The sequence below is a fragment of the Schistocerca piceifrons genome, chromosome 10 (assembly GCF_021461385.2).
Source record: "Schistocerca piceifrons isolate TAMUIC-IGC-003096 chromosome 10, iqSchPice1.1, whole genome shotgun sequence".
Classification (NCBI taxonomy): domain Eukaryota; kingdom Metazoa; phylum Arthropoda; class Insecta; order Orthoptera; family Acrididae; genus Schistocerca; species Schistocerca piceifrons.
This window is the reverse complement of record NC_060147.1, coordinates 113,529,313-113,549,163: the sequence shown is the minus strand read 5'-3', so window position 1 is coordinate 113,549,163 and position 19,851 is coordinate 113,529,313. Positions and strand designations below refer to the sequence as shown.

Below are 19,851 nucleotides of genomic sequence, written 5' to 3'. Positions count from 1 at the left end.
CTAGAGTTTTTCCAGCATGTGGTTTTTAAAACATCAGGAAGCCTCATTAGGGCTTACAATCCTATACAGAGTTAAGTATTCCTTTTTAACATCTTAAAATCATCTGTGAAAATATATGTAGATTAAAAAATCTACTCACTGAGTAGCACCAGGACAACACACACAAAAGATGTTGAAATGCGTGAGCTTACGAGGCAGTGGTTCTTCCTCCTGGCAGGAGGATTGAAGGGAAAGGAACAGGGTTGAAGAAACCCTTACCAGCCCTTTTCCTTCACACCTCTATGTTTCTTTTCAATCTTTCTGCCAGGAGGAGGACCCACTGGCTCATAAGCTCAAGCATTTCAATATCTTTTGTGTGTTTTGTCGTACTGCCACTCATTGAGTAGATTTTTTCAAAATCTCTACCTGTTGTAGTGAAATTAAGTGATTGTATAGCATTATTGGCTGGTAGAACTCATCTTTGCACATTTGTGGTGGTGGTTGTGGTGGTGGTGGTGGTGGTGCTGGTGCTGGTGGCAGCAGTGATAACACAACACTCAGTCCCTGAGGGGAGAAAATCTCCAGCCCTGCTGGAAATGAAACCCGGGCCACCTGCTTGGCAGGTGAATCATCATCATCATCATCATCCCTCTAATAGCCACCAAGTGTGGGTATAGCTAAGCTGCTTCCAACTTTCTTGTCCTTTCTCAGCAGTTGTTCATTTATCTGATGCCAACTGGCCCTCCAAAGTGTGAGATCCATGAGGCTGTCTGTAGGCTACAGCAGAGCAATTTCATTTCTGTAGCCTAAGGCCAGCTCATATACATCCCATTAATTGCCACTGCTTGTGGTCCATATGTCAATATAAGTATGAGGTACAGATTTTACAGTCGAATCGTACATATGTTTATAGAAATACTCCAGTCCAGAGTACCTGGTATACTGTGCAGTAGACTTCTGAAGCTTTTTATGTTCTGTTTCCAGTCTCTTGATGTATGTTGGTTGCAGCAGACAATTATACTGTCAACAACAGTATAAAATCACATGCAATCTTAGGTGTCATTTTTTAAAATTTTATTCATCCTCTAGACTGCAGGTCTAAAGGTCTGTGGTTCAGTCTCCAGTTCATCCCAGGACTTTTTTGTCACCTAGCACCTGTTCACCTCTGATAGTGAGTTATTGTTGGTAAGATGCCCCATTACTCCACGTCTTCGGAGTTGGTAGTCTGTCGGTCCCCCTATAATTGGCTAGACAAGTCATTTCAAAGGTCAGGGGAAGGCATCTCCCAACAGGACTGTGCCAAGTACGGTAAAGTAAGTTACAGTGCAAGAATACTGTGAGGAACAACTGTACAGAACTAGAGGTGTGTGTCACAAAGCCTTACAATTGTTAGATTTCAAAATCTGGGTGTTCTCTCTCAAATTTCTCCATTCTGTCAGAAGTATATTGAGAATGGAACCTGCAGAGTTGTGCACACCTTCCTTAAAATGCTTAGAGAAGTTTGCCCAAGTGCAAAATGTTTTCTGTTTAGTGTTTGCTGAGTGAATGTTAGAGTTCCTTTCGAATGAGCCTGTACTCTTAACCATAAGCCCATAAAGGGATTGTGTGTACAGTCCTGGATGTATTCCAATCTCTGTCTCTACAGCTTTTGCACTTTACACCTCCATCTAGTACCATGGAAGTCATTTCATGATGTCTTAACACATGTCTTACCATCCTGTCCCTTCTTCTTCACAGTGTTTTCCACATATCCGTTTCCTTTCTGATTCTGTGGAGAATCTCCACATTTTGTATCGTACCAGTCCACCTAATTCTCAACATTCTTTTGTAGCACCACATTTCAGATGCTTCAGTTCTCTTCTATTCCAGTTTTCCCACAGTCCATCTCACTGCCATACAATACTGTGCTCCAGACATACATTCTCAGAAATTTATTCCTTGAATTAAGGCCTGTGTTTGATATTAGTAGACTTCTCTTAGCCAGGAATGCTTTATTTGCTGGGACAAGTTTGCTTTTTATGTCCTCCTTGCTCTGTCCATCAAGGATTATTTTCAGCCTAGGTAGTACAATTCCTTAACTTCATTTACTTTGTGGTCACCAATTCTTATGTCAGGTCTCTCGTTGTTTTCATTTATGATACTATTCATTTCTTTCATCTTTATTAGATTTACTATTAATCCATATTCTGTACTTATCAGACTGTTCATTCCATTCAATTCTTCTACACTTTCACTGAGTATAGCAATGTCATCAGCTAATCTTAACATTGATATCCTTTCACTCAGAATTTTAATCCCACTCTTGAATCTTTCTTTAATTTCCGTCATTCTTTCTTCTGAACAGGAAGGGTGAAAGAGTACGTCCCTGTCTTACACCGTTTTTAAACCGCGCACTTGGTTCTTGGTCCTTTTGTAGGTTCTTTAAGTAGGCCACACATATAAATAAATATTCACACCATCCCCAAGCGGCAAAGAGGTCATAGGAAGGTATGATTATATCTACACTGACAGACAATGGAAGAATAAAACTATAGGTTTTTTATGTATCTCATATGGTTTTTTCACCAATCTCGATGTCTGTCAGCCTTTTTAGCTGGTGCGAGGACGTATGTAATTAAATTTTCTTCGTACTGTGTTAAGTAAAAGTTGTAATATGTGGAAGTTGCAAGTTTTCATTTTACTACCGAGCTGCATCCTCGTTTCCTTCTCCTGATGCAGCGAGGCTTCTCATTTTTATATGGAACTCTTCTGAGATGAAGTCAGCATGAAGAAAGAATAGCCACCACAGCCGTACTGGCATTGTTGTACATTATTGGGGAGAAAAGATAAATTACCAAGCTGTTCACCAAAATTAAGAGAGATTAACATTTATCCAATGTTTTAGGACTGCCACAAAGTTCTCAACACACATGCATCTATGCCTGCACACGTTTATGAACAGACAATTTTTGATGTCGCTTAACAATAATTACTGCAGATCTGGTCAATTCACATTATCTCTCTCCCCAACCACTACATCTTCCACTTTCATTGTTACCTCTTGCTTTTTGTACATATTGTATATTACCCATCTTTCTGTATAGTTTACCCATATTTACAGAGATGCCAGTCATAATTCTGAACAGTGGCCAGCACAAAGTATGCAAATTGATAAGGCAGATTGTCCTGACTGCGTATTTTGGGCCGAGAATACTCTTTGTGACTGCATAGAGTTCCACCGAAATATGTACAATATAACAGATTGGAAGTATCAGAAGTAAACAAGCTTTTGCTTTTCAGCAACAGATACAGTAGGATTATCCTTATATCAGTTTCTACCAAGATCTTGAATTGTTCTTCCAAAAGAGTCCAGTCATTTGGTGACCATACTGGTACCGAAGTAGAAAATGACAGAGAAGAAATTGAAATTCAGAATTCCATTCTGTCAAATTGTTTCACTGAGCATGATTGTACTGCTCTTCTTAGTGTCACTCATTGCATGAACAACAAAATGACAATTATCAAACTAAATGATTCCGGAATAGAAAATATCTTAAAATCACTTAACAGAAGAAAGGCAGATGAACCTAAAGGGATATCTATACAGTTCTACATAAAGAATATGAAAGATCTTGCTCCTCTCCATTAGCAGTCTGTAGTGAGCTGCTGGAGAGACAGTGTTCATAGTGATGGGAAAAAGTGTCGTTCATTCTTATCTTGAGAAATGGTCTGTGAGCAGATGTTCATCATTGTAGGCTTGTATCACTAACCGGAATCTGTTGTAGAATTGTGGAACACATTTTATGCTCATGTATTATGGCCTTTCTTGTCTTTTTCTGTGATAATCATTGTGGATTCTGCAAACAACAATCATGTGAAACTCATATTGCTTTGTTTGTACACAAGAATCCAAAAGCAGTAGGTATAGGCACCCAGGTTGATGCCATATTCCTTGAATTCTGGAAGGTGTCTGATACAGTTCCACACTGTCACTTAATGAACAAAACTTGTGTGTACAGAATATCATACAAACTTAGTGTCATCCTTTATGGAGAGAAATCTTCATAAGTAAAAGTAACTTTGTAGTTTTATAAAACATTACTGTTAACAATAAGTATTTGTGTATAATACAGAGAAGATTCCACGGGAATGGAAACGTGTTTTGATTCAGCCACTCCACAAAAAGAATGACAGGACAGACCTTAATAACTACAGAGATATCTCATTATTACTGGTCACCTGCAAAATTCTCTCCAAGGCATTAATCAACAAACTAGAATCACAATCTACTATAAAGATAGTATGAGTATCAAGCAGGCTTCAGAAAAGGAAGATCCTGTAGTGAATAGATTTGGAACCTGCAAATGCTCCTAAAGGTCAGACAGACAAATAACACTGTATTCATATATGTTTCTTCAATATGTCTGTAACACTTCACTGGGTCAAATAAATCTGTGACCATTTGTGCTGCCCTTGGCTGTATATATTCAGTATCCCTAGTTAATCGTGCGTGTCCCACATACTTGGGCAATAGTCTAGGATGGGTCACACAAGTGATTTGTAAGCAATCTACTTTGTAGACAGACCACAGTCGCCCAGTATTTTACCTATGTACCAAAGTCTGCCACCTACTTTACCTATGACTGAGGTTGTGTGGTAACTCTTTTTCATATCCCTACAAACATAGGTATTTGCACCAGTTGACTGATTCCAGTACTGAATTGTTGATATTGCAGTCATAGGATACTATTGTTTTTTTTGTTTTGTGGAGACAGACTTTTACATTTATGAACATTTGCAACAAGTTGCCGATCTTTGCACGTGATGGCTATTCAGATGTGAAAAAAAATCCCTGTGGATTCTGGGTATGGAGAGGAAGGTGGTGTCATAAGATGCTCATGACAGATCATACAGTATTAACAGTGGGTGGGGAGGATTGGGGGGGGGGGAGGGGGGAGATAACACACTACAAAGACTTTACTTTCCTCTCAGCTGAGATATACTAACCATGAACAGTAGTTTAACCACAGTTTTTAAACATAGATAATTCGTATAGAATAATATTCATATAATTAAACCACTTTGAAATATAAAGTATTTTAAAATTTGTGATTTATAAAACTCAATAAAATTAAATTCTAGTGGTAAGTTAAAATCAGAATTCCGTGAGATTTTATGAAATTCCTGAAATTTTCTGAGGATTCTCCAATTTTTACAGGTAAAATGTATTCCATGAGAATTCCAGGTTTTCAGAAGAATCACCACACTCTTGGATTATTCTGAAAACTTATCAAGATCTGGCTGAATATTTATGCAGATTTTTTTCGGAAATTACTTCATTAAGGATAAAATTAGTATTGTCTGCAAGCTCATTAACATACAGTATGACTAGCAAAGGTCCATAAACACCTTGCATTAAGATGCGCATCGTCGTCTTCTCCAGTCCGAAGACTGATTTAACGTAGCTCTCCATACTACTCTACTCTATGCAAGCCTTTTCATTTGCGAATAACTACCCTTGTGAATCTGCTTTCCGTATTCATCTCTTTGCCTCCCTCTACAGTTTTTACCCCCTTTCCCACACTTCCCTCCAATAATAAATTAGTGATCTCTTGATGTTTCTGAATGTGTCTTACAACCGATTCCTTATTTTACTCAAGTTGTGCCTCAAATTTCATGCCTCCCAATTCTGGTCAGTGCATCCTCATTAGTGACACGATCTACCCATCTAATTTACACCAATCTTCTGTAGAACCACTTTTCGAAAGCTTCTGTCTCTACTTGTCTAAACTATTTATCTTCCATGTTTCATTTAGATATATAGCTACACTCTAGACAAATACTGTCAGAAAAGACTTCCCATCACTTAAATCTCTATTCGATGATAACAAATTTCTCTTCAAAAACACTTTTGTTGCTGTTGCCTGTGTACATTTTATATCCTCTCTACTTCAGCCATCATCAATTTCTTGCTGCCCAAATAGTAAAACTCATCTACCACTTTTAGTTTCTCATTTCCTAATCGAATTTCCTCAGCATCACCTGATTTAATAGTGCTACATTCCATTATCCTTGTTTGGCTTTTGTTGAAGTTCATCTTATATCCTCCTTTCAAGACACAGTCCACTCCATTCAACTGCTCATCCAAGTCCTCTGATGTGTCTGCCAGAATTAAAGTGTCATTGACAAACCTAAAAGTTTTTATTTCTTACCATAAACTATAATTCCCACTCCAAATTTTTCTTTTGTTTCCTTTACTGTTCGCTAAATGTACAAATTGAATAACATTCAAAATAGGCTACAACCCCGTCCATAGAAATACTAAAACTCACAAATGTCACAGCTCATTATGTGAAAGTGTTGCAAGCATAAAGATTTTGCTGTATTATTTCCAGTCCAAAAATCCCTGCCTGCTTGACAGGAGAAACTAAAACAAAACTCCGCTGGAGCAGGCCATGAAGGCCCGATGGTACCAACCGGCCGCTGTGTCATCCTTGGGCCACAGGTGTCACTGGATGCAAATATGGAGGGACATATGGTCAGAACATTGCTCGCCTGACCATATGTCAGTTTATGTGACAGGAGCCGCTCCTTCTCAGTCGAGTAGCTCCTCAGTTTCTCTCACGGCTGAGTGCACCCCGCTTGCCAACAGCGCCCGGCGGACCGAGTGGTCACCTATCCAAGTGCTAGACCAGCTCGATAGCGCTTAACTTCGGTGATCTGGCAGGAACCGGTGGTACTAATGTGGCAAGGCCATTGGCTGACGGGGGAAACTGGGGGTGTTAAAATATCAGGAATTTTATTGTTATGATACGGCCACAAGGAACATGATCGCACTGAGATAAACAGTTGAAATCTTCTGTTTAAGATTACTCTATTCTTTCATCACAACAAAACTTCAGCACAAAATATGGCACTTTTAATATGGGTGATTACTTTGAAATTTAGTAGGAATTAGTGGGTAATACAGGGGGCGACTACTTTCAGGAAAGAGTGGAAAATGTAAATTATTTTGCAAATATGGTAGTGGATAACATTAGCTCATGCCTTGCAGAAAACTAAATGACACTTCACTGCCACAAAACTTAGTGCATACTCTTTGTGATACAGAATATTTGTAGAATTGACATAATGCACACCACCTCTCCTATAGCTATAGCTGGACGAGCATCTGCGTGATACTTTTGTGGTTACTAAACCAGCCTGTGATGAAATGTGTTGCTCTTCTTCATCTCTTCTCTATTTCTGTTCATTCTATGTTGGATGCATTGTTTGATCCTCTTTATTTATGTATATTTCCCAAGATATTTGAGTTTTTCCACTCTCTTAACATTTCTGTATTTTGCATGCATGGCTTGTGTGGTATCGTTCTTTCTTCCCCTGTATCGTGTTTCTCATATATCTTTAGGCCTGTTGTGGCAGAGACTTAGTGTAAGTATTCCAGAGCTTCTTGTGCTTCTTGCTATGGTTGCCAAATATTGCCAAGTCATCTGCAAATGCCAGGCATTTATGATTTGTTTGCATGTCTTCCTAAGTTAATCCCTTTTACTTTTTCTTCCCATTGTTTGATAATTTTGTTCAGTTTTGTTAAAGTCTATGGTATGAACAATTGATACATCCCCTGCATATTGCTCCTGTAGGGATGCTGAGCATAAGATTAGATTAATTACAGCACATACAGAGACTTCAATCAGTCACTGATTGCGTGATTCACATGTGAATGGAATGGGAGGGAGCCTAATAACTGTTACAGTGGGAAGTACCCTCAGCCATAAACTTTACAATTGTTTGAAGAGTATAGATATAGGTGATCAATGTGTATAGGGTCTCCACAGCACAGATTCCCCCCACCCCTACCACCTTCCCATTTTCACTGATGAAAATAGTACATCACAGTTCTTTTTTTTCTGTCTTAAGTATACTGCAACTTCAGAGTTTTGCTTATTCACATGGAACCATCAGTTCTGGGAAGATAGCACACATTACTAGGTGGTTGTAATTTAAGTGCAGCTACTCATGGAGGTCCAGTATGGGTTGTAATTATCGCACGGCAATGAAACTTGGTAGATATTCTAATGTGTTAATGTAGAATCGATTTATGCTGGAAAAAATTAGTTCCAGTTTAGGCCACCAGGTGCAGAACTGGCACTGCACACTATTTGTATAGCAGTATGACATCCTTCCAGTATGACCTGACGAGCCACAACAATACGGCTATCAAGAAGAGAAACCTTGCACTGTTAGTGAAATTGTTTTATGTGAGCAGCACCACTTACGGTGCTGCATTGAGGGAGTATCACTAAAGTGTCTGAGAAGAGATCCGATGTCATTAAGTGGTTTAAAGATGCTGCTAATAAAATTTGAAAATATAGGTGAGCTTAACATCCGATCCTGGTGGAAGTTATCGACGAGATCGCTGTTGCTGTAACAGACCATGCTGCACGTGCCCTGGGTAATGTTAGTGATTGTGCAGTGTCATGAGAATTGTCCGTCCCACAATTTTATAGTGGTACCTGTACAAGATCCAGATGATGCTGCAACTGAAACCTCATGTCCACAGCAACATTCTGAGTTTGCTCTCCTGTTTCTGGCATGGATCAAAGTTGATGACATGACCAGGCACTATTCTGCATTGTGATTAGGCACATTTTACACCACAGTGTACAGTGAATACCTAGAATGTCTGAATTCGAGGTACTGTGAAACTACACGTTGTGCACAAAGAGTTACTGCACTTGCCATATGTGACTATGGTGTGAAAATTCACAAACAGCTTTATTCTTGGTCCTTTCTTCTTTGAAGAGAATACACAGGGAGGGCTTGTCAGGTGTTTCATGATGTCTCCATATTATTAAGACCTCCTTTTGCAGCATGTGATTCCTGCTCTGGAAGAGTGCAGCTGTGTGGAAACCACTGTTTTCATGCTATACGGCGCAACACCTCACATCACTTGTCCAGTAAAAGATCTGCTTAATGCAGCTTTCCTCAGACGTCTTATCTCCAATGGTTTCCCAGATGCATGAAACAGATAAACTCCAGAACTGCACTACTTGTATATCAGCTAAGGATTGAGTGTAGGCTGTGGAACACATTGTAATGTATTTGACAAATAAAAAATTATGGTTTTGTGCTCTCCTGTATTAATTTTGGAAACAACAGATTTCAGAATGAAAATATGCCCAGTTGGTGCAAATAAATAAAAGCTTGGAGTAGCTGAGCCTCTAAGGAACATCCTTGTCTAAAATGTTGAGCTGCTTACATTTTGACTGGAAATGCTTATTATATTTTCACTGTTTGTTTTGGGGGATTATACAAGAGGGCTTCAAAAAGTAAGTTACACATATTGCCCCATGCTAAGAGCACTGGGAAACAATAGTGGCACATTGTCAGAAGAGAATTCCTGTTCTGGGTTTCTTGCAGAGACAGTTCTGCTGTGGATAACTGGTGCATCACAGTGAGCAAGTGAAATAGTGCGAAAACTGGAAACGTACTGCAAAGTTGAAGCAAGCAGGATGTATAATTATTTCGGGTTAAACTTGTAAATTACACACAGTTTCACTGTAAAATTGTGGCAGTATATGGACCAAATACAGTGCCATGTCCAACCATAGCCAAATGGCACCAACAATTGCACCGAGGCCACACTCGTGTGGGTGACACTGATCAGGAAGAAAGTAAGTTGTAAGTTGGCATCAACTGCAGAGGCTGAAGCACAGGCAGTTGAAGATCATTTGAGACAAAAAGATTTTCCAACATGATTGACGTTCACACAGTGGTTCACAAGTGACTCAGTGACCAAGGAGCGGATTTCTATCTCGTCAAGGGATAGAGTGATTGATAGAACATTCCAGTTGCTGTTTACAAGAGACTTGGCGACTGTTGAAAAATAGTGTCATGTACCTGTGCAACATTCAATAAAATTTCCTTGCCTTTGAGTCTCCTTCTCTTAGTACAGACCCAAGTTACAATAAAAAAGACACTTCGAATCCTACAGTTAACAACCCACTGCTCTGTTGTGATCAAACTGTATGTGGTGCCTTCTCTGATGACCTCATAGTTATAGGCACACAGGCCTGTCTGTGACTCAACATCTCCGCTATATGGTGAGGAGCAATCTGCGCTTTTGATAATATTGTCATTAGTCCATCCTGGATTTTCCAGTGTTGAATATGATGATGATAATAATAATAATAATAATAATAATTGTCTATAATGAAATTACAATGAAATGAATACCCCTAGCTGCTTACAGGTGTTGATATAAGTCAATGGGGACAGTTTAAAATGTGTGCCCCAACCGGGACTCGAACCCAGGATGTCCTGCTTACATGGCAGATGCTCTATCCATCTGAGCCACCAAGGACACAGAGGAATAGTGCGACTGAAGGGACTTATCTCTGGCATGCCTTCCGTGAGACCCACATTCGCAACTTACTGTCCCGCACTATATTCATAGTGCCCCTGCCCATTATACTCATTACTCACGGCTTTACTTCCGATTCCCATAAGAGTTCTGGCACTGATTTTGCATCCGCACAGAAGAAGATGGTCAAATGGCCAGTGGGCCTCTCCAAGCCAGTAAGGATAAGAATTTAAAATTTGGAGAGGGTGTTGATCTTATCCTGTAGGCATCATTTAAGAATGGATTTTTTGAAATTCCACCCTAAAGGGGTGCTTATGGGATCAAAGATTTTTAAAAATAAAGTGCAACTATTAATGCAGTTTTGAAGCAAGAACCACAGAAATTGGTATTTGGTTTCCTGGTCAGCAATAAAGAAAAACATGTTTTAGGATTTTTGGAAATTTATTCCCTATGGGTATGAAATAGCAGGTGAAAGTATTTTTTTTAAACAAATCATCATTAAGGAACTGCTAAGGCATTTTTAAAGCTGCATTGAAGATTTGTGTTTGAGACTTGTTGGTGAGAAATTTTAAAAAAATGTGGTCAGTATTTTTGGAAAATTCAACCCGTGAGGGGTTGAAACAGGGAATGAAAGTTCTTATGAAAATCTTAAACATGACTGTGAAACAGCAACTGTGTAATTCAGAATAGATGAATAGATTGAAAAATCAGCCAACCAGTTGCAAAAATATGTGCTACTTGTTGCCTGATTTTTCAATCTGTTCATCTATCTTATGAAAATATTTCATAAGCTAAATCACTGAAAAATTTATGTTTGGCTTCTTGATTAGATGTAAAGAATTACATGTTTGTATTTTTGGAAATCCTTCCACCTTGGGGGGGGGGGGGGGGGGGTGAAATATAGGCTGACTGATTAAATGACTCGTCATTGCCCAGCCCAAATCACTAGGAACAGAAGTTTGAAATATGGAGAGGGTATTGGCCATACACTGCAGGCATCATTTAGTAAGGGATTGTTCGAAATTGCACTCGTAAGAGAATGAAGTAGGGGATAAAAGGTTTTCTGGAATTATGTCCCTATTAAGGCAATTTTGAAGCTGGAACTTGAAAAATTGGTATTTGGTTTCTTAATCAGATATAAAAAAAATACTTTTATCAACATTTCTAGACATTTTACACTAAGGGGGTAAAATAGTGGATAAAAGTTATTTTGAAAATAAATCGTTATTAAAGTACCACTAAATGTTTCTATGAACATTGGTATTTGACTTCTAAAGAATTGTGTTGGAGATGAAAGTTTTTGTGCAAATATCACCACAAGAACCAAAAAGGCAGGCTTAAAAAAGATCTCAGATTCCAACTACCAGAATTGCTTTTTGGTAAGAAGTACACACGGAAAAGACCATGCTTAGCATTAAAAGTTTAGACAATGTTGCAATGTGCGAACACAAAAATTTGATTAAAGAAAAACAACAAAAGACAAATCTCTCCAGACCGTACAGTCTACGCAAGTGAAGCAGTGGGTGCTAAGCTACTAAATATGTGTAAAATATGCCACTGTTGACTGCATTATTACTATTGAAAATATGTTCTTTGCACTTGTTAGTTTTTCATATCTCATCCTGATTTAGCACGGTTTATAAAAAGTACACTAATGGTCAGAAAAAAACAGAACCTGCAGCACTTCACTGTCCGCCCCCCCTGCCCCCCCCCCCCCCCCCCCCACCATACTATCCCTTCCCCTCCCCACCCCAGCCTCCTCCTTAACCCCCCCCCCCCCCCCCCCCCAGTCGCCACTCCCATCATGCACTGGTGCTGCTGCTTGCAGTGTGGTTTCAGTTTTCTGAGACTGGAGACGTGTGTGTGTGTGTGTGTGTGTGTGTGTGTGTCTGTTGCTGACAAAGGCCTTAATTCCCGCAAGCTATAATTGTGAGAATCTTTTTGTTGTGCCTGTTGCGACCCAGCATCTCCGCGACTTTCCTTCTCTAATATTGGAACATCTTGAACGGCTAGAGATATTATGTTCATATTCACAGGACATGCACATAACTTTGTTCTGCAGAAATGATTAGCATTTTGGTCATCTTGGCTCGGCATGTGCTTGTTGCCTAGTAGGCCCAGGGTCCGCTGTGGGTGCTGATAACTTATTCCATTCATGATGGCATCGACGTGTATAAGCCGCGAATGGCGTCTTGTAGTATAGCCATCCGTGCTGCATTCATCTGGTTCCAGAGTTCATTTGTGGTGGTCAGCACTGCAGGCACATTTTACCAATAGGTGGTGTTGTACCTTGAAATCAGTGTTGACCTTGAACTTGCAGGCGGACATGGTTCAAATGCTAATCATTTCTGCAGAACATACTAATGTACATCTCCTGTAGTCATTCAAAGCGTTCTTTTTTTTCTGAACACTAGTGTGTATTTGATGCGAGTAAACTGAGAAAGCAGCCTGTGACCACTCAAAGATATTATTTTCATTTATATTACTGTTTACCTATTAAATGAAACTAGCCACATAACATGGAGCTCTGTAATAAAATAAATTTTGTCTTTCAGTGTCCCATGCTATTCAAAAGATGCCTTATTGACATTAATCCGCCTTATGATTGAAGTATATTCCTTCGAAATGCATAGTGTAAAGTATAATAAACAAGTGATTACAATAATTTGAAGTCTCAATTAATATTCGCGTTAGTCATGGTCAAAACTTGCATTTAAAGTAAGGTTTTTTTTTAACTCGGTTGCTGCTTCATGGTGAGATTCATCTTCTGTGGCAGAATGTCTGCATACAGGATTATTTGGTTGGTTGGTTGATTTGGGGAAAGGGATCAGACAGCTTGGTCATCGGTCCCATCGGAGTAGGGAAAGATGGGGAAGGAAGTTGGTCCTGCGCTTTCAAAGGCACCATCATGGCATTTGCCTGAAGTGATTTAGGGAAATCACGGAAAATCTAAATTAGTATGGCTGGATGCGGATTTGAACCGTCATCCTCCCGAATGTGAGTCCAATGTGTTAACCACTGCACCATCTCACTCGATCTGGATACAGGAGGAGGAGGAGGAGGAGGACTGTATGTTTGATGCCAGTGTAAGAGGTCGTTCCAACTTTTTCTTGCAGGCCGTGAACAGTGGCGGCCTCCCTCCTGGCTATCCGCCGCCTCCACCGCCGGGCTATACTGGGCCGCCTATGGCGCCACGAGGTCCGTTCCCGCCTCCGCTGGCAGCTGCGGCCGCGGTGCCGGCGACCGGCCACGGTGATGTGAGGCTGCCACCCCCACCTTCTGTACCTCCGGCCATGCCGCCCGTATACGGGGGACAGCCCCCACTGTGGGCAGTACCACCGGTTACGCCCTCCACGATGGCGTCAACAGTGGTACCGCCGGTCAGCGTGCCGCCTGTCCTTCCCTCCTTGCCGGTGCCTGCAGTTCCCGGAAGTAAGTCTGTTGATAATTGCTTATTAAAATTTTTTGTGTTTGAGGAGGTCACAGGCAGTCTGAAAATTCATGGTAACTATAAGGCAGTTAGCAGTGTTCATTGCAAAGCTGCATGACAGGTTGCAATGTATCATAAAGAAAACTCTGTTGTAACATTATTTTATTGTAGAAGGTAAAAACTTTTTCTTCTCCTTTCTTCAGACGTTAGGTGTTTGCGTGCTAACCCTTTGCTTCTGTTCATGTTATCTGAGGCTCTATTGTGAGGACTGCCATTAGGTAAGGTGTCGCCGACAGTGTTACGGGCACTGCGTGGCCTAAGCCACCTCTATGCGGTCAGTTTCACTGTTCTGAAGAAGTGTTTCTCTATTGTTGCTGTCGTCGACTTCTTCACCGGAGCACCATTAACCGTCACTTTTTGGGTTTCTTTAGGGCCTTCTCAGTCACTGTAGCTGCCTCGGGGCAGGTGGAGTTCACTTTGTACATCACCCATAAAGGCAATCCCTTACTTTGTACTACTGTCTGCCTCCCACAACTTGGATGAAGTAGTTTGACTAACAGGAGACAAAAACTACTTATTCTGCAGCTAGCTGCTCCCAGTTACCCGTTTCTGTGGCTGAGCCTGCTTAAATGGGAAAGGAAGAAAAGAGAGAGCACAGGTTTCTAATATTTGTGGGAATTGGGTATTTGTCTCAATCTCCTCCTCTCCCATGTCTCTGTCCATCTCCTCTTCCCCCCTCTTTTTGTGCATCTCCTCTTCCCCCCTCTTTTTGTGCGTCTCCTCCCCCCTCACCCGGTCGACTACCTCCACTCCCCCCAATCTCCACTCTCCCTCTCCTCCAGGCCTGCCCCCCCCCCCCCCCCCCTCTCTCTCTCTCTCTCTCTCTCTCTCTCTCTCTCTCTCTCTCTCTCTCTCTCTCTCTCTCTCTCTGCCTGCCCATCACCTCATCCCCCTTTCTCTGTCCATTTCCTCCTCCCGTCCTCTCTATCTCCTCCTGTCTCCTCTTCCACCCTCCATCTGACCTTGAGCCTTATTTAATGTTATTGAAAATTGTTCCTGTAGCAGTATTTTAATCATAAGCTGGTAAGCCGTAAGTACAACTTTTGTTTTTGCTACCGAAATATATATCTCCAAACTTTTATTTCAGTAACATGTAAGAATTGGGGTTTTTGGTAACTATTTCCCCCTTATACGAGACCTGTGTAAAAAGTATCCAACCTTTAGCCAGAAAAAATATTTCGAATACCTGACGGGGTTGGGACCCTAATCCCCTTCAAAGTAGGCCCCTTGTGCTTGCACACACTTAGCCCACGGATTCTTCCACTGCTGGGAACACCTTTGGAAGTCTTCTTTTGGAATGGTGTCCATCTCCATCATCGTGTTCCACATTATCTCTTCTCTACTCTCAAAGCGGGATCCTTTCAGTGGCGTCACAAGGAGCCATGTATGGAGAGGAGGGAGGTTTGCAGATGGCTGTAATTCCATGTTTGGGCAAGAAATTTTGGATCGAGTGGGATGAATGTGCGGGGGCATTGTCGTGATGCAGTTGCCAGTTTTTCACTGTCCACATGTCTGGTCTTTTGCGGTGAACTGCGTCACGGAGTTGCTGGAGAACCTCTTGATAGTACTCCTTTGTCACTGTTTGTCCTTCTGGTACCTATTCATGATGCACAGTTCCACGGATCTCAAAGAAGACAGTCAGCACCACCTTGATTTTTGCTTTGCACCTGTCGAACTTTCTTCGGTCTTGGAGACTCGGGATCCTTCCATTGCAACGACTGTCTTTTTGTTTCTGGGTCGTACCAGTACACCCAATACTCATCTCCAGTTATCACGGTGTTCAGAAACCCAGGATTAGTGTAGGTGGTGTCCAGAAGGTCTTGTGCAGCGTCAAAACGGAGGTCTTTTTGTTCCGGCGACAAGAAGTTGGACACGAATTTTGCAGCCACTCGTTGCATGTTCAAATCATCATGCAAAATTACATGTGCAGAATCTTTATTCACTCCAACCTCTCGGGCAATCTCCCACACGGTCAAACGATGATCTGCCATCACCAAATTTTGCACCCACTCAACAACAGCTACACTCCGAGCAGTTTGGGGCCTGCCAGAATGCTGGTCATTCTCCGCTGATGTACGGCCATTTTTGAATCGGTTGAACCTCTCCTTAATTTGTGTTACACCCATCGCATCTTCTCCAAACACCTGCTGAATCTTACGAGTTGTTTCACTTTGAGAATCACAAAGTTTTTGACAAAATTTAATGCAGTATCTTTGCTCAACACGTTTGATCATCTTGAGAGAATTGTAATCCGACGAACACGTTGTGTAGCACTTCACTCAGCAACCGACAGGCAGCGGCTGATGCACTGGAAGGCAGGGACAAAATTCGGGCATGCGCATAAAGGTGACGCCGCGCAATTGTCTCTATTTTGCGCGTGAAAATCAAAGGTCAGATACTTTTTAGACTGACCACATATATTAAAAAAATAGGTACACAAAAACGCACATGTATTCAAATGTAATGTTGTGTAAAAATTGAAACCAGTTGATGAAAAACTTTTGGAGATTTAAGATTCTGAACAAACATACATTTAAATTTGTTGCATTCAAATACGCTTGGGCACTTACATATCTATGGGAGTGCCAGATAGTATGTAGATATATGCATTATATACACCACATTATTATTTATTTCAAACCCCCCCCCTCACACACACACACACACACACACACACACACACACACACACACACACACACACACACCAAGAGGCATATAAAAAACATGCTTGTATTCAAGCGCAGCATTATATCAAAATTTCAGTGCAGTTGGTGAAGGACATATACCATTTTGAACAAATGAATATTTACATTTTTTTATGTAGTTTTATCTCTGAGCAGTTGTGTTTATTGACTGTTGTTAATGTGCTATTGATTTCAAAGGTGTAGCATTTCATTATTAATATTGTGTACATCCAAACCACATTTAGTTTTAATTTTTGTAATCCGGCATGCTGCGCGGATAAGAAAAGTGCAATCCACATCCGCACCGCATCCGCAAGGTCCTAATCTGCAACCCCATTCGCAGCAATTAATCCGCAGCCGCAAGCTCCTTATCCGCATCCGCATATATTTAAGTTTTGAATGAGTAATTAATAGTAATAGACAGTAGTACTTAAAATTATGGTATGTAATGTCATAGTTATTGTTAGGGTGCCATTTCTGCAACAACCTAACTACTTTTGACTTCTTAAATCACAGGAAATGCTCTATACCTACTCTAAAGCAGACCATTCCAAACAGGAAAGCATTGGCGCTCCAGAGCACACACAGTAGTGGCTCGGATCTCGTGAGATTGGAAACGCTATTTAAAAAAATAAAATTCAATGTAATAGTATTAAATGATGAAAATACGTGCATAGAAACAATTATATTTTGCTGCTCTTGTGCCAAGGCAGCTGAAAATGACGATGGTTTTAAACTGTTACTAGCACATTGCATCATTTACCGTCAGTTTTTTCGTACTCACTGCTTGGGTGTGTCAAATTTTGAAGCCATTCATGTCAGCTGATGATTATATTATAGCTTACACGTTCAGTCCTCATCATTTCCAGGTGAAAATATTTACAGTATGAGGCCTACACTGCAAAATGCTGGCGCACCTGTGAAAAAGTTAAACTGCCAGCAATAATTGACGTTGTCTGGAAGAAATAACTCGTCTTCCGAAGAGTGACAACAAAATCAGTGGTTATAGAAATTAGGAGTGGTTGGATGAGGTAGCAGTTCCTTAGCACTCACTGCACCGTTCTTGGCCCCCACATCAAAAAGAAACTGTGCTGTCTCGAGAAACCCAGATCCACACGCAACTTCGAATGGTAAAATGTCTTTGCTGACAAGATTGATAAGTTTTTCTGTCGCGGCTGTCTTCAAATTTGGCTGAACTTCAGGAACATTCACGAGTCTCTTGGTATTTAAATAAGTAATTATGCTACTTTGTCGAGCCTCACACGAATGTTTTAGCAAATTTGAAGTTCCACTTTTGTGTCCAGTGTAGGAATATACTTTTTTACATGCAAAACAAGCCACTATATCTTTTACCTTTTCGTTGCCATCAAATATGTATGCGAATTTTTTCCAAATTGGTGATTTCAATTTGTTTTCCTTCACTAATGTAAAATCACCTTTTTTCACTTTACACGAAATTGTATCCATCGATCTGGTGTTCATTTGAAGAAAGAACTCTCACTGATATTTGCTACTATGCACGTTGTCACTCTGTCACTACAAAGCGCTAGCTGAAGTCTGCGGAAAATTGCAACGGGCACCTGTCTGGTAGACAGTGGGCAGGTTTGCCACCCAGAGAGCACTTCACAGGACACAAAAAAGACACAGTCGCGGAAACGAATTAGGTGCAGGTCTCTTAGGTACAGCTACGTCGGTCGTAGCCAGGGGCTAAGGACAACAGACATCTGCTCTACCCGGGCCCTGCAAGATTCCAAGAATGTCAACAGACTTGAAGTTTTGAACTAACATTGCAACATATGTACTGGGCAGATGCCTTGCTCACTATCCGCAGATGACCCGCGGATACCCGCGCCGGTCGCGATTTTATCCGCCAAGTAACAAATACCGCGGATATATCCGCGGATATCCGCATCCGCGCAGACCTCTACTTACAACACACATGGCAACTGCTATTTCTGTCCTTTCTTGCTGTTGCCAATCTTCTTTTGCCCATAACTTTTGAGCTAAATGCTGCACAGTCTGCACATTCTCTCTTTCCAGTTCGACTGTGCTCTTGGTGAGTTCTAACTTATAAGCAGGAAGAGATAGATTGCTACTTACCATAACGAAAACAGACAGCACAGTTACAACACTTACACAAAGCTTTCAGCCGCAGTCTTCATCAGCAAAAGAGAGACACACACCATTTGTACAAACAAGCAAGCACACCTTACCCACACATGACCACCAACTCCGGCCAGAATCCATTGTGGCTGAGCTGCAGGATGTGCCGGTCGCGCGCGCGTGTGTGTGTGTGTGTGTGTGTGTGTGTGTGTGTGTGTGTGTGTGTGTGTGTGTGTGTGTGTGTGTTCCACTTCTGCTGGTGAAGGCTGTGGGCAAAAGCCTTGTGTAAGTGTCTTTTTAATTGTGCCTGTCTGCAACTTAATGTGTTCCCATTGTTTTGTTTTGCCGAATATTAAGTCATTCGCAAACGATTCATGAGGAAAATGAAATGTGTGCTGGAACACACTTTTGATCCATCCGAATACCTCAAGAGAACATGAATAAAATTACTTGTTCTGAGACGGACTTCAAAGTCAGAAATCAATGTTTATGAATACAAAATTTTTTCCTTATATCTAAAAAGAAAGATGATGAAACTTACCAAACAAAAGCGCTGGCAGGTCGATAGACACACAAACAAACACAAACATACACACAAAATTCTAGCTTTCGCAACCAATGGTTGCCTCGTCAGGAAAGAGGGAAGGAGAAGGAAAGACAAAAGGATATGGGTTTTAAGGGAGAGGGTAAGGAGTCATTCCAATCCCGGGAGCGGAAAGACTTACCTTAGGGGGAAAAAAGGACAGGTATACACTCGCACACACACACATATCCATCCACACATACACAGACACAAGCAGACATTTGTAAAGGCAAAGAGTTTGGGCAGAGATGTCAGTCGGGGCGGATGTACAGAGGCAAAGATGAAGTTGAAAGACAGGTGGGGTATGAGCGGCGGCAAATTGAAATTAGAAATTAGCGGAGATTGAGGCCTGGCGGATAGCGAGAAGAAAGGATATGCTGAAGGGCAAGTTCCCATCTCCGGAGTTCTGACAGGTTGGTGTTAGTGGGAAGTATCCAGATAACCCGGACGGTGTAACACTGTGCCAAGATGTGCTGGCCGTGCACCAAGGCATGTTTAGCCACAGGGTGATCCTCATTACCAACAAACACTGTCTGCCTGTGTCCATTCATGCGAATGGACAGTTTGTTGCTGGTCATTCCCACATAGAACGCTTCACAGTGTAGGCAGGTCAGTTGGTAAATCACGTGGGTGCTTTCACACGTGGCTCTGCCTTTGATCGTGTACAC

At 41.2% G+C, this 19,851-nt stretch overlaps 1 protein-coding gene across 1 annotated transcript in view; it reads left to right on the top strand.

The window, feature by feature from the left end:
* Window positions 1–19,851, top strand: part of LOC124718637 (pre-mRNA-processing factor 40 homolog B) — a 190,435-nt gene that overhangs the window by 28,657 nt on the left and 141,927 nt on the right. Inside the window, exon 2 of the mRNA XM_047244261.1 lies at window positions 13,438–13,753. Coding sequence (XP_047100217.1) covers window positions 13,438–13,753 — 316 coding nt within the window. The remainder of the gene's footprint in view (window positions 1–13,437; window positions 13,754–19,851) is intronic.